A 15,662-nucleotide genomic window follows, 5' to 3' on the forward strand; every position below is an offset into this window, starting at 1 on the left:
TGAATGCATTGGGGTCAGTTACTTGGTTAGATGGCTGAGGGTGTGAGACTGTTTATACACATTCATGTATTCATGTATTCAAGCAATTACACATTTCTAATTTGTATGGGATCTGGACGCGCATGTGCTTTGTTTGTTGTGATGATGGTTGTGTTTCCTCTGTCCTGACCTGAAAATTGGCATTAAATCACTATAGACCTAATCACCCATGAAGCACTGCAGATGGCTGGAGGTTCAACCCATTTCTTTCTAATGCAGTATACAGGCACCCATGCACACCATCTTTACTACATTCTCTTCCATCTTCTCTGTTTATTCAAAGTGTAGTATTAGAACATGGTTAAAGCTGTCTTGTGAAGACAGAGCAATAGAAGAGCTCTTGTGGCAAGAACAGATGGTCTATTGTGTGAGGTAGGCAGGCAGTAAATTACTGAAGGACTCTGAGAAAGAGTGCTGAATAACAGGATCATGCCAGATTATTCAGCCTAAAACCACACAGCTCATGAACAAGGCAGCATTAAAAAAGACACTAACAGCAACAAAAAAGCAAGCATTGCCTTGAACAGGTGAATGAATTCATCATTTCAGCAGGTACTGAGTATTCCACCAGTGTTTGAACTGTTACTGCCGAGTATGATATCACTCCACAATAACTCAAGCCTAGGGCCTGAATTCTTGGAGAGCTTTCCAAAGCTGCATCATTGCACAAGCAGCGACGTTTCATATGACTCACTGGCATGACAAATTTCAAAGAGGCATGGCTGTGGATATGTGAAGAGCGCGTCTGTTTTTTGTAATTCAGGCAGAAGGCTGTCTAGTGAAGCAGATCCCTGCAATTATACATATTTCTACAGAGAAAAAAACTTACAGTACAATTTATTCCATTTACACTTCTTGTGCTGTACAAGAAGAACACAAATGACAGGTAAGAGGGTGGATCCTGCCTGCAACTACTCTCTTGCTTCTTGGACCCATGCAAAAGGAACTTGTTTATAGTACGTTTGTAATGAGTCAGTATTACAAAATTGTATGCTTCGTTGTCATTCCACTCCAAATTAGGGATGACTGAGTGAGACCAAGCAAGCCATCGTATGGCAAATCACAAAGAACAGACTCCAGCAAAAAGAAGAACTTGCACAAAAGAGGGTGGAAAACAGGCAGGGGGCTGTTGAAGGAAACATCGTGCAGCAAAAATAAACATGCAGATAGAAAGGGATTGGGGTGATTATAGAAACTCACAGGAAAAGTGTAAGATGGACCACATAACTGACCTCTTTGCTGGGTTGCTTGGCACTGGATGTGACGGCATTGGCCTCGCTGAGGGCAGAGAATGAGCGAGGTCGGAGCTCAGGCGTGGGCACCAGTTCCTTGGACAAGGCCCCGTAGCCAGTGCCGTTAGAGGCCACAATCAGAGGAGCTGTGGGGGCTGAAGATTCGGAGATGAACTGCTTGCTCAGAGGCGTCTCAGGTATACTGAAGAGATGTACGGTGAGGAAGAAGCTCCAGGTCAGTGCTGAGAAGAAATAGATCACCTGGTATTCGGAGCCCAGCAAGACACCGAGAGCAGAGTGACCCCAGTCCATCGCACCAATCAGGTAACCACATGCGCCTCCCAGACCTGTAACATGATACAAGCTTTCAAAGACCACACAGAAGCAGAGCATAGGCGTGCTGAGGGCTTGTATACCTTTGGTACTGATGTAAAAAAAGAAGAAACCACTGAGATGCTGTCAAATTATTTTGTCGCTGTCAAAAGAAATTTTTTGTCGATTTTATCGATCACTTCAACATACCAACTGTCCATCATATTGTATGAGAATTTCATGAGTAATGGATAAATAGAAATGCTCTGAAATCAATTGGAATAAACATTGTTTACATTAACTTACATTAAAATGTAAGAGAGCTTTTGTCCTCTCCTGTAATGTTACTACTTTGGAGATACTTGTTTTTATTTGGACAACCGAATCTGGATGGGCAAACTGAACAAAGAAAGAGCCGACCCTTTAATCACTGGAAATGTATAGATTTCACACAGCAAGGTACATTATTGATGTAAACTTAAGAAGAAATTCTCCAAAATGTTTTTTTTGTCTTATATATGCAGTTCCAAGAAAAAGCTGCTGTTACAGAACATTTACATGAAGTGGAAAAAAGGTTCTGCACACTTACACATCTCATTTAGAAAATAATGTGTTTTTTTATTATTTTGAATAAATGGTCAGTTGTACATTTTAGGAGACAATTCTGAGAACATTAGGTACAGGATTATTCACTTGCATAAAGACCTTTCTTTGGGTAAATCTGGAGTTCAAAACATCACCATATGATACAGTGAAAATGGAATTTCTAATAATATTGCTAGACCACCAAAACGGTCACCATCAGATAAACAGTACTTAAAGCAGTCATCTTTAAGAGGAGCTGCTTCAGATCTGAAAAAATCCACAGGTGTGTCTGTCCATCCTTCCACTGTGAGAAGAGACCTCGGTGCTATCGGTCTGCAAAGATGAATGTTTGCACATCTAACAAAGCTGCTGGTTGTACTCAGAACAATGTACCGACCACCTCAGAGTCTAGACTCCAACACCACTGAACATGTTTGAGATTACTAGGTCAGAAGCAGAACACTGACCTTTGGGGAGGTGGAAAAATATCCTTGCAGATTTCTTTAAAAAACTGCAATTGAAGATTGCAGACACATAAAAAACTAGAAAATATACTTTGTGTTTTTTGTTGATGTGGAAAAAAAAATAACACCGCATACTAAATAGCTTTTTTGACTGGAAATTAAATAAATGAAGGGTTGTCTCTGAGTTTTATCCAATACTGTATATTAATTGTACACTATATGGACAAAAGTATTAGGACACCACACCTTCAATACAATGCTTTACACCCCAGTGCTTGGAATTGTGCATGTTTATCTTAGACTTGTGTGTAGCTGCATGTGAAGCTCAATAACACACAGATCTTTTGCTGATATTGTTTCCAAAGGCAATCTGGAACTTTTGAGTGAGTGATTCAACAAATGATAGACACTTGGAGGCCCCACTCTGTGGATTTGTGTGGTCTACAAATTAATGGCTAAGCTGTTGTTGCTCCTAGGTGCTTCCATTTTATAACAGTAGCACTTACAGTTGTCAGGGGCAGATCTAGCAGGACAGAAATTTCATAAACTGACTTGTGGCAGAGGTGGCATCGTATGACAGTGCCATATTTAAAGTCACTGAGCTTATCAGTATGACCCATCCTACTGCCCGTGTTTGTCTATCGAGACTGCCAAGCTATGTGCATAATTTTAAATTTGTTAGCAATGGAGGTGGCTGAAACACCTGAACCCAATAATAAGGAGGAGTGATCCAATACTTTGGTCTATATAGTGTATCTTAGTAAAAAAGAGGGGCAGGTAACTATTATACTTGGCACTATAAGGCATTAAGTCCAACCTAAGTAAATGCGCAGGATCTCAGCAGTCCCTCAAGCCCAGCAGAAGACACAAACATCAATCATCCTTGACCTGCACCTGATGTAACTCTGAGAAAATGTTTTTCAGAGCAAAACTGTTGTTTCCTCTAAAAGACAAGATTCCAGTACAACAAAGCTGTAGCCTCAGAATTCTCTAAACAGCTGCAGAAAGCTGTTGGGAGTCTGTAGGAATTTATAAGGTGAGTTTTAAATATAAGGACCAATAGTCAGTGACAAAGAAGAACACGCTGAAACTCTTACAGGCTATCACAGATATGTAAACACTGTCCAAACCCCTCCCAGACCCTCACACTGGTCAGTGATAGATGAAGTTTGCAAATGTGCATTTGAACAACTGTCAACTTCAACCATGAAAACAGCTCAACAAGTCCTTTATTGCTTAGTGGTAATAAATGTTTATTGAAATCCTGGAATCTGAAACAAAAATATACATTTATTGCACAGGGAATGACTTCAGATTATATCACTGTAAATTTTCCTGAGCCAAGATATTTAACAGAATATTTATTTTTTCACGCAGAAATCATCACAAGAACCGATTTATTCACTTTAGGTGGCATATTTTATGAATCTCAAGCTGACTTTCACTGAGCAAGCTGTGCATTTGGAGAATCTTTCATGCTATGTTACTCTTCCTCACTCTTCAGTCATACCCTCATCAGCTGATCAATGACGAAGTTGCACAGGCAAAGTCTTTAAAACATGGAAATGTAGCATGTATTAATCAAAGTTAAAGATGTAATTTAACTTCAAGAAGAGTCTTAAAGTGGCAATCTATCAGTTTTTCAAAATCTCTGTAGAATTAAATTGGTCAGATGTAAACAATTCCATTCAGAGTGGTTTGGTGCTTCATTGTAGAGAAAACCAGTCAGAATTGTTTACAGTGGTGGTAATGGGAACCAGACGTCCGGAATTTGTAAATGTTTCAAATGTTAATTAATTACATGAGATGGTATGGATACACTGGCTGATGTCTGAGACAATGTTCCACACTAGTGTTTAGATCAAAATTTCGGGCTCAAAACCTTTTTTTTAGTTCATGGCATAGAGGTACATGCGGGCCAAACAGAAACCAAAAGAAAACTTACTATTATATGCTTATAAAAGCTCAGAAGACACATGTAAGTTCACTGGTGATCTACCACCACTGTAAAGAAATCTGAGTGGGTACAATTGTCTACAGTTCACACGAACTAGTCAGAATGACTCTTACAACTCAATGGATGTGGATTAAAAACGGCTCCAAACTGATTCTCAAAAAACGCTCCTACTTGTGAATGAGTGTGTGATTTATTTTCTGCTGTGCTTATAAAAGGTACTTCATGGATGCAAACTGAAAGCTTCTACTAGAAAACATCACCAATATTCAATTTTAGAAACGACAGTCACACTCTGACCTTTAAGTTCTCATAATGTGCATGAGATGGCAATAAGACAGAAACCAAACAATCCACACACACGCATGCATACGCACACACAGCCTCGAGCTGCTGGATCATGTGCCTGTGCTGCTCTCAGCCTCAACCCATGATCCCAGCACATGACTGAGCCTGGGCTGGATTAGAACCCACTGAGCACGCTCACACCAACCTGTGCCTGCTTCCTGTGCAGCCACGCTCACAGGCTGTTCTACACAAATTGTCACTGCGCTTTTCTAGTCACCAGTTTAAACCCTTAAACTGCAGCAAATATGACATTTAGTGATTACATGAACTCTTTAAAATTAAGGCGCTAAAAGGGTTCTTTGAAGCAGTGCCATAGAAGAACCGCATGCGGTTTCCTAAAAAAACCTTTGAGTGGAGGTTCTTTAAAGGGATACTACGTTTTTCAACCTAATGTCCTGCTGCTGCCTATGTAATGTACGGTCAGGTATCACGGACGACAATTTAGATGCCTTCTCCTGTATTTAGTATAGGAATAGAAGATAGAAGGATAGGATTGAAGCCAGCAGGCAGTCAATAGCCAATGGTACTAGTAGCATTAGTAGTAAAAGAGATCGGTACCATTGGATATCGGGATCAGGTTGATATATGTGGAAAATGCTGGATCAGATATCAGAAGGAAGAAAGAATGAATCCGATCAAATCCTGTAACAAATCTGTCCTGGAGTAACACACACTGTATTACTTTCTGGGGGCTAACAGAGTGTTTGAGTACTTTGATCATGATCATAATCCCAATCATCACTCTACTTTTCAATGATCCTCTTAAAGGGGAATTCCATCAAATTTGAAAAACTGCTGCATAGTGACAGGGTTAAGATGTAAACAAAGTCATTCAGGGGTTGAGGTGAAATGAGCCAAGCTAGAGAAACTTACTGAATCAGAATCATTCACAGTGGTCGTGGTAGGAACCAGATGTCTTTAAGACCTCTGGAAAAAAATTTCACAAAAAGTCATTGTATGAAACGGTTTGAGACATTGTTGTACGATTTACGTTTGATATAAACTTTGACCCAAAAGATATTTTTAGTGGTTTTTAGTCCAGAGGCGGAGATGTCCATGAGCGACATACTCAAAACTTTCTGGATCTGAAATAAAAAGGCTTTGTGTTGTAGATATTGCAACCCTCACGTCTGATCACCACTGCTGTAAACAAAATCGAGCTGGTAAGTTTCTCTGCAATGTACTAGTTCACATCAAACCAATGGCTTTGTTTACATCTCAAGCCCTGAATTATGCCGATATTTACAAAAAATTGTGCAATTTTCCTTTAAATGAAGTGCTTACATTAAAAAAAGCTCTTTTAAAGCTCATTAGTTTTTAAAGGAGAAATATCAGATCGGTATCTGTCGATACTCAAGGCTCTTTTACTAAGTCCAAGGAAATACACACAGGTTTAAAGTATTCCTTTAAGAACCACTTAAGTGTTCTTTAATAACCAAAGGCAGTTGTTCTACACCGTTAAAAAGAGGTTCTACTAGGGTTCTTTAACAAAAGCAACAGTTATGTAAGGAACTATGACAACTTCAAGAAGTATGGAAAAAAATTGTATTCTTAAAAAGGTTCCTTCCACCTGTTGTACGTCTTTCAAAAAAAGGTTTGATATAGCAACAAAAAGGGTTCTGCTGTTGTTACAAGCCAAAAAACCCTTTCTTTGGTGCAAGGCACCCTTAAAATGTGGCTCGTCAAAGGGGTCTTTAGTAAAGGCAGCAGTTATATACAGAACCATAGTGGCATGGGGTGTTATTAAAAAGTTCCTCTCCATGACGATGTTATATATGATGACCTGTTGTATATGTTCTTTAAAGAACTTTTTAAAATCTCGTTCCATAAAGCACCAAAAAAGGTTCTGTTATTTTTAAGAAGAAAGCTTTAAAAAAGGTTCTTCATTGGTTCTATAGCAACAGCAACTGTTATATACTGAAATATGACAAGAAGAATTTTAAAAATAAATAAAAAAAAGAATATATATATATATATATATATATATATATATTCTTTTTTTTATTATTTATATTTAAAATGGTATAGAGACATTGTTACAAGTATGTATATATATATATATATATATATATATATATATATATATATATATATATATATATATATATATATATATTTTTTTTTTTTTTTTTTTTTTTTTGTGAAAGTTTTCACTCCAAAGAACCTTTTTAGCACCTTTATTTCTGAGAGTGTAGTTAGGGCTGGTTGTCACTATCTATATATGTGACTTTTATCATGATGGCTTCTGTTGAGTCTGCATTCTGAAAGTTTGATCTCCCACTCCACAGTCCAGTCTCAGCACTATAAATATCAACGCAGAGAGCGAGCCACACTTATGAGCTCAATTCTGACCTGAGCTAATTTCTTGCACTCTTGCAAATAATGAACATTAAAAGTAATCACTTTTTCTCTGTGTTTACTTGTTTTTTGCTCTATTACATCTAGCGTGAGTTCACCACCCAAACGTCTATCTATTTTTAAGAGAGCCTCTGTCTGGAAATGATGAAATGCTGAGAAACCAGGCCAACAGTTTGAACTCCTGCATGTAAACGGCACTGGAAGTTGTGATTTAAAGAAAAAAGGCAGGTGCTTCCTGCACATGGCTTCAAAACCTCCTGGCTGATGTTAACGCTGCGAAATCCCACTAGAGTCTCTGCTGCTGCCGTTCACATGGTGGGCTGCTAGGATTGGTTACGTCAGCAAGATGGCATGGGCAGCCGGCACATGGCAACCTATTTAAAGGCAGAGGAGTGTGGAATAAGGTGCTGCCACAACACTCTGCAATTTTACACTACGGCCCAAGATTCAATCACACTAATCTGCTGCGAAATCCTCAAAAGCAATCTGGAAATAAGGCTTTGCCTCGCATATTTAGGGATAAGAAATAAACCTGCGTTGCAAAATTTCTCCAGCTGCTCTTCCTAAAAGAGCTGCATAAAATGTTTCATTTTGTGACCGTGGGAGGTCAAAGGAGAAAGAGCAACAGAATTACTATGTGATGATATGTAAAATAAATCGCCGCTGTTGGGACAAAACCTCATAACATTTTACTTTTTTTCATTATTTGACATAATTTGAAAAACCTGTTGCCTTTCACACTGTGTGAAAATTTCATGATGAATGGACCAAATGGTCAACGCAGATGTGGAAAAAGATCTGGTTCCATTGACTGACATTAAAAATAAATGTTTTTTCATTCTGCTGTGAAGTATTTATTTCGGAGATACAAAGTATTGTTCCAACAGCAGCGATATATATATATATATATATATATATATATATATATATATATATATATATATATATATATATATATATCGATATATATATATATATATATATATATATATATAGAGAGAGAGAGAGAGAGAGAGAGAGAGAGAGTTGGGTGGATTTGGTCTATTCATTAGAGGGTTTTCCACACTTGTGGACTCCAGCTCAAGGGCATGCTGTCATTAAAGCAAAGTGTAAATTTACCAAATACAATTTCTAAAATTCATGCAGATATTTCTACATGCAGAACTACCTTCCTTTCCTTTCAGAAATGCATAACAGAGGCATTTTCATGAGTGGTTTTAGTCTTTCAGACCCCAATGTTAATAAAAATGCAGGTTATCCATTACCACGATGTAGTGATGTGTGGATCCCTGCAAAGGGAAACGCTGTGGAGTGTGCCACATTAATAGTTCAGCACAAATAGAGAACATTACTTTAAACCGATTCCCATAGTGGAATGAAGATATACAGGAACAGAGTTGACATTCATGCCTCATGATGTTTCAGAGTCAGTAGATATGTTCTCTTAGACATAAAAGGCAAAAAAGATGAAAGCATGCAGACATCAGGGCCTTCCCAGTTACATTACAGGTTCTCAGAGATATTCAATGTTAGAGGGAGAGATAGAGAGAGGTACATAGAGGGAGAGAAAGAAAGAGAGAGAGAAAGAGCTAGCAGTGGTGAAGAAACCAAGGAGACTGAAGACACATTGCGCAGACTACAGCATCCCGGATACACAGACATTTCAAAAACTCTAAGTAAGAACAAAGAAATGATGTACAAGGGAAAAAAGTGCAGGAGTGATGATAAAAAAGAAAGGTGGGTCAGACACAGCTCCTGGGTGCTTTGCCATGTAGTATTCGCTGACATAACAGGCTCCCTCAGATGCAATTTAAGAACTTATTTGTAGTTTGATCTCTTTGCGGAAGTATTCAAAAATCTAAATCTCCTAAGGTGGAGAAATAAGACCTCAATTACTTTTGCACTGTGGAAGGGAATTGAATACATTGGACGCGTTTCCAGATTCCTGTGAAGGAACAGCATTACAGGTTTAATAGCTTTAAGTGATGTGCTATGAGGGTTTCAGTTAGAAGCAAACTTTAGTATTAGAAGCCAATAATATATCAAACAGAATATATAGTACTGTGGAAAAGTTACAGAGCACATTTCATTTATAGCTATTATAAGAAAACAGAAAACAAACTGTATGTTTAACAGAAAATTACATTCCGCCTTAGAAGCTTGTGGCATTTTTTGCTTTTCACAAAACCAGTAATCCCAAACACATTCAGTGATGTTGAGGTTGGGGCTCTGGGGTGGTCAGTCCACTGTTCTGAGAATGAGACTATGAGAAGTAATAACAAGTTGCTTCTTTGTGTGAATTGAAACTTTGTGATATGCAAAGGATTTTTTTTTGGTCATCTTGGCAGCTAGTGCTGAGACCTCTTATAACAGGGGAAGGATGGACAAAAACACCTGTGGATGCTTTCAAAACTGAAGAAGGGTGGAGCTTAATTGTCTCCTCTCTCCTAAAGATAAAAGCTTTAAGCACTGTTTAAGTACCTCGTGGGCCAAAACTCTGCAGACTTCAGCACACTGCCTCATTAACCACACCTGGTGCAGCTCATCAGTTCATTAGCAAGGCATTCGTGAACTGAATTTAGAACGTTAGATGAAGGTAAACATTAATCTCTACAGCATTTTGGCTCTGAAGGTCCCCAGTTTGACATGCCTGGTGCATCTGATGGGGAGCACGAACACTCAATAATTTCTCTTCCTATAACTTTTCCTTTCCTTTAATTCCTGTAAGTGAATTATCTTATAACTACTCTCCTCAGAAGCATCGCTTGAAAGATAAACTACTTATGCTTAATGATTATTTTGACTGGACAATAACTTCACTTGATTTGACCTGCGATATGAACACAGGGTCAGTTTCCAAAACACGGATTACGCCTCGTCATGGACTGAGCTGCAGTGCAAATGGCAAATCACTACTGAAAAGTTCAGGCTAAGGCTTAACCTGAGTCCAGCCCATTGTGCCCCTAACAGACAATTAGTGGCATTTACAACATGGTTGCATTCAAGCCTCTTCTTCTTACCGGTTAGCAGTGCGTGATAGTGAAGGCCTCTCTCCTTGTCCTGGTACGAGCAGACATCAAACAGGTACGCCTTCACAGGCCCGTCTATGAAGTCTGCCGCAAAGTCAAACAGCACCACTCCAAACATGACCACTACTATGGACCATGTCCTCTTCACACCCCTGTGCCGCACTATGGCTGAAATAAGGAGAACACATTCAACGTTTCACACAAACCCCAATTACATAAACACCTTTTAGCGTTTTTCTCATTCCTCGCCTCAGCAGATAACTACAGAATTGGTTCTTTCAATTAAATAACAAATATATGGGATATTTTCTGATAGAGCATGTCTATCGCCTTGAAGGCTTTGAAGAAAAATCCTACTGCTTCATGTCTAGCCAGAAATGATGTAACGCATAATGCCCTGTGAATGCTCGGCCAATTAGAGCTTAGGTAGAGAACAGCTCAGATCAAATAATGAGTAGGTAACCGAACAACGAATACAAGTACATTGAAATCATTAATATTCAAATTATTCACATTTGAGCAGCGATGTGGCTCAACATAGCAACACTGAGGTCCTTTTGAGCATCTGCACTACACTGTAAACAGAAGTTCAGTATAAAATATAAACTATAATGAATTTTACGAACAGGTTCTGATATCATATATAATTTACTGTTCTTTAAGGAAGGTTTTGTGCTCCAAATAGATCTTCTTACTCAACATTTTGTGACAGAAAAATACATAAACATAAATAATGAAAGAGTAAACCTGTTTTAAATCTTAATACTTTCTAATGAGACGCAGTAATTTCCTTGACTTTGTAATTATAAGCAACCCAAGAAAGTACAAATTATTGAAGTTACTAGATAGTTGAAGTGGAATTTATGTAGTTAAATTTGCTTGGCACAAATATTATTTATACAGCCTCATGCAAAAGTTTGGGGACCTCTGGTCAAGTTACATTTTGTTGATTTTCTGAGTGAAAATAAGTTAACACGTCCTCTACCGAGAATACACATTCAAATGTCCAATTACAGCTTATGTGCTGAATTTCGCACATTAGAAAAAAACATAAAAATAAATAAATTGTGGCTGGTGCAAAAGTTATGGCACCCATTAGATTTTATAGCGTTTTTTCTTATTCAATAAGTTAAATAAATAATAATAGTGGACTCCAATTTTAGAAAAAAGGCCATGTTTAAGTGTGTTCCCTGTAGAGGATTTGTACTTATTATCACTTGGAAAGTCAATAAAAAGTAAATTGACTACGGGTGTTTGACATTGAACAGCTGTATTACAACACAATTTTGTCTTTCGCTTTAGTTCTGGCACAATACTGTGTTGCTGCACTACATTTTATTAATGTGCAAATTACATACACATTTGAATCAAGTCAGTTGAATACAACACTTTCTATAGCAAATTATCCAGGCAGATAAATAAAACTAACTGTAATGTCTTACCTGAGACCACTGCATCTCCATTGAGAAACATGGTGATGCCCACCAGCATCATAATCCCCAGTGACAGTATGTAGGGTCTCCTGCGGCCCCATCGCGAGCGGCAGTAGTCGCTGGCCGAGCCAATGACCGGCTGCAGGATGAATCCCAGCAAGGGGCTGATGAGCCACACCAGACTGTACAGGCTCCGAGGGAGTCCCACACTGAGCAGCACAGGAGTGACAAATGCTGCCTCCACGGCGTAGCAGAATTCCCTTCCAAACATGACCAATCCATGCATGATGAGCCTGCCCCGCGACCTTCTGGGTGGCTCTACGGACCCGAAAACTGTTGAGTCAATGGAGTTCGCAAGGTCCCCTTTGGATCCGCAGTCCACCGAGTAGGGCTCCATGGCCGTGATGTGGTTGCCCGGCACAGGGAACCTTGAGGGCTTGTCCTCACTCAGCAGAGTCATGGCTCACACGGCTAACCACCACTCCAAGATCTGCACTCACTAATCTCTAGTGCATAGCTGAGCGAACGGAGTGCAAAAGGAGTGCTCGAGTAGCTCTAAAGATCTGATCTGAACTGAGAAGAGAGAAGGTAGTTGCCTGATTTGGATGAACAAAAAAAGGCCTCTTTTTTTTTCCTGGCCTTGCCAAAGGCCTCCAGCAAGTTGTAAACACGTGACAGAGATTAGTAGCTGAGAGGTTTCTCTCTCTCTTTGCTTCTCTCTCTTTGGAATTTCTAGTTTGGCATTTTCCTAAGAAACTGCTTTTGGCAGATGGACCGTGGTTGTAAGCTGAGCTGGTATAAGAAATTTTAGACTGATTTCAGAGCACATGTTTCTTGTTTTGCTTATTTATTTGGTTTTTTTCTTTTTGGAGCCTTCTAGGTAACGTTGGCTGGATCAAAGCTTAAACTTTCCTTCCTGACAGCTCACAAGGCCTCTATTGTGGTCTGCAATTGAGGTAGATTGTGCACATTTGGTCTATCAAATGATGTAACATGTGATCCTTAGAGAACGCACAAGCTTCACAAAGGGGTGATGGAGCATTCAAGCACTTAACTAAGGTTCAAGAGCTTAAACACCCCACGACGTTGACACTATGACCTCTTATTATCGCGTCTTTACCTTCAGTTCAGAAGACCTTTCAAGCTCCCATGTGTACATATATCTCTCCAGTTCGCTCACATTCGTCATGGGACACTGCGTAGAGTCTGCAAAGAGATCATGTGAGCCACAAGCCATGCTGCTGATTTCTCATGGCACACCACCCACCACCGTCAGACTTGAAGGGGAATTTCACTGATTTATAAAAGTGTCTGCTTAGTGAAATGGTCGAGATATACGCAATCATTCAGAGTGGCTTCATGAGAAATGTGCTGGAGCAACTGGTTTGGTTTGGTCTGAGTTGAATGCCTCTACAAGCTCCCTCAGAGAATTATGTAGAACTTTTAAAAAATGGTGGAATTCCCCTTTAATCTTCAGCAGGCCAGGCTACAGCCCACTGACAAACCATCAGATGGTTAGAGCTATTCAGATTAAAATGCCACATTCCTCGCATATCTCTACACAGACAGTGTGACTCCTTCACATTATTCTTACAGTACTGTGCGAAAGTATTTATCACAATATACATTAGAATAAAGTCATATTCATAATTCAAATAAATATAAAAACAATAAAAAGTAACAAGAATTTCTTGGGTCCATATTTTTACTTGACACCTTCACAGCCGCCACAGAGACTCGTTAATATCATCAATTACATCATGAGCTCAATTTACTGAGCACTGATTGGTCAAACCAGGAGCTGCTTTATAACTACATATAATACTGGGCTTCCTCGAGGAGAGGCTTGGAAATGGGTAAACAAACACACAAACATCCAGAAAATCACTATTTATTATATATATATATATATATATATATATATATATATTCCATATGGTTGGTAAATATGAAAACATGCATTATAATGTCTTTGTAATGCACTTATTAAACCTTTCCTAGTCAGTTGCTGCTGATTCACTGGCTGCTCACTGCTATGTTACTTAGGAGTAACTATGAGTTAAGAATGTCTAATTGTATAATATACATCATTCTTTTGCAGACAATTTTAGGTGGACATTATTAGGACTTATGAAGCCAAGAGCTGCCAACTAAGCAATCAAGCCAATAACAATTGTAAAAAACTGGCTGCCCATTACTACTCTATTAAAGAGGAAGTAGAGTGGATATTCATATTCCTAGCATATTGAATATTCATAGCATATTCACACTTATTTGTGTATAAGTTGTGTATTATTTGTGTACTTATTTGATACATATCATAATGTATCACAATGCACAATCTGTCCCTGAGCACTGGGTCTGTGTGTGCCTACTTTCTTTTGATTCCTACCAACATCTTAATAATAAGCCACCAATTAGCTCTAAATAAATACTTCATCTGAAGAGAAACTTTCTAGTTAACATGTATTAAAAACGTCTTAACATTTGGTGTATATGCCCTTATTTTCGCTCAGGGTGTGTATGAACTGTGCTTATTAACAGAGCTGCTAGTGCCTAACTTGTTACATTGCATCTCATCTATTCAAGCTGGATTAGTTTTACCAGAGGAGGTCCAGTAATGTAATCTGAGTGATATGTGACTGATAGATTCATACAGAGTAAAGGCTCAGTTGTGGATTCCTGTAGTTTTGTCATGAACTTGAAGATTAGGAATTGGTCCTTTTTAGGTGTTAGCTTTGACAACAAAAGCCATTTTCTATTGGTTTTACTACTGCATTACTGTGACGTTGATTTGAACAAGACGACTATATCCGAGGGGGCTCAGAGTTCAGTTAATTATAGAAGGTAAACATGGTGGAAAATTCTTACTTTGCACACTGTAGAATCAAACTGGATTAAAACCACAGATCTCATCAGTAACTCAAATTACAGCACTTCCCAAGGTAAAATGAACCCAGCTCGCTTTGGGCTGAAGAGAACAATATTCACTTTGTGGAGGAAATTTAAAACACATTTCCTCTTTATATACTATTCATGCCAGTGCGTGATTTGCATGCTGCTGAGAGAGCTGACCGTGCAACTTCAATTGTGAATACGGTGCAATGCAAGCACGGGAAGCTTCGTACACTCGGAAGACAATCTGTTGAAATGTCTAATCAGGCTAATACAGAACTGATGGATTAAGATCTTCTTAGTGAAGAAGACAGAGATCTGACCTCAAGTTAAAGACTAGACTGGACTTAAATTCAGGAACAGCTCTGTTAAGCCTGATATTTTATTCATAATGATTTTAAGATTTTAAATCAGCATTTTTTTCCTGCATAAGAGGCCATGTGTAATTCAAAGGCAGGGACAGTGGAAGGCCTTTTAAATGATGCGTACTGTGATTGGCGAGATCCTTCTAAATAAATGACTGAAAAGGTCTACTGGGTTGTCTCTTGCACAGCTGCTATGGTTGCTTTGGTTTAGAGAGTAAGGTAATGAGTAATGAAATTAGTTTTTCTAATTACAGTAATTCCTTTAATATTTGAGAGAAGTAATTAATTTGTGACAGATTATTTTGTTTGAGCAACAAGGTTTCATAAGAGCATTACTAGGGCATTGCAATGTCATTGTTTTGTCAGCAGTGAAACGAAGATTAGGGTAATGACTAAGTTCAAAGTAAGGGTGGTGGTTAAATATACATTTAATTCAATGCTAAACTAATGCCCGTGTCTCACTAAATAATAAGTGCCGCACATTACACTTAGACACAATAAGAATATTTTAATAACTCAGGTGACCCATATGTATAAATCAACAATAATCTGGTGGTTGGTGTAGTGTAGTGGTTAACACCTTTGCCTTTCACACTGTAGACTGGGGTTCAAACCCCCACCAGGGCAAGCACCCTACACTATACCAAT

At 38.6% G+C, this 15,662-nt stretch overlaps 1 protein-coding gene across 1 annotated transcript in view; it reads right to left on the reverse strand.

The window, feature by feature from the left end:
- The window catches only part of slc45a2 (solute carrier family 45 member 2), a 27,341-nt gene extending 14,860 nt beyond the window's left edge, over positions 1-12,481 (reverse strand). The window contains exons 1-3 of the mRNA XM_017713951.2: positions 11,764-12,481; positions 10,313-10,489; positions 1,272-1,618 (exon numbers count right to left, since the gene is read on the reverse strand). Of these exons, the coding sequence (XP_017569440.1) occupies positions 1,272-1,618; positions 10,313-10,489; positions 11,764-12,214 (975 nt within the window). The 5' untranslated portion in view covers positions 12,215-12,481. The remainder of the gene's footprint in view (positions 1-1,271; positions 1,619-10,312; positions 10,490-11,763) is intronic.
- Positions 12,482-15,662: the final 3,181 nt, after the last annotated feature.

The sequence above is a fragment of the Pygocentrus nattereri genome, chromosome 16, assembly GCF_015220715.1.
Source record: "Pygocentrus nattereri isolate fPygNat1 chromosome 16, fPygNat1.pri, whole genome shotgun sequence".
NCBI classification, from domain to species: Eukaryota; Metazoa; Chordata; class Actinopteri; order Characiformes; family Serrasalmidae; genus Pygocentrus; species Pygocentrus nattereri.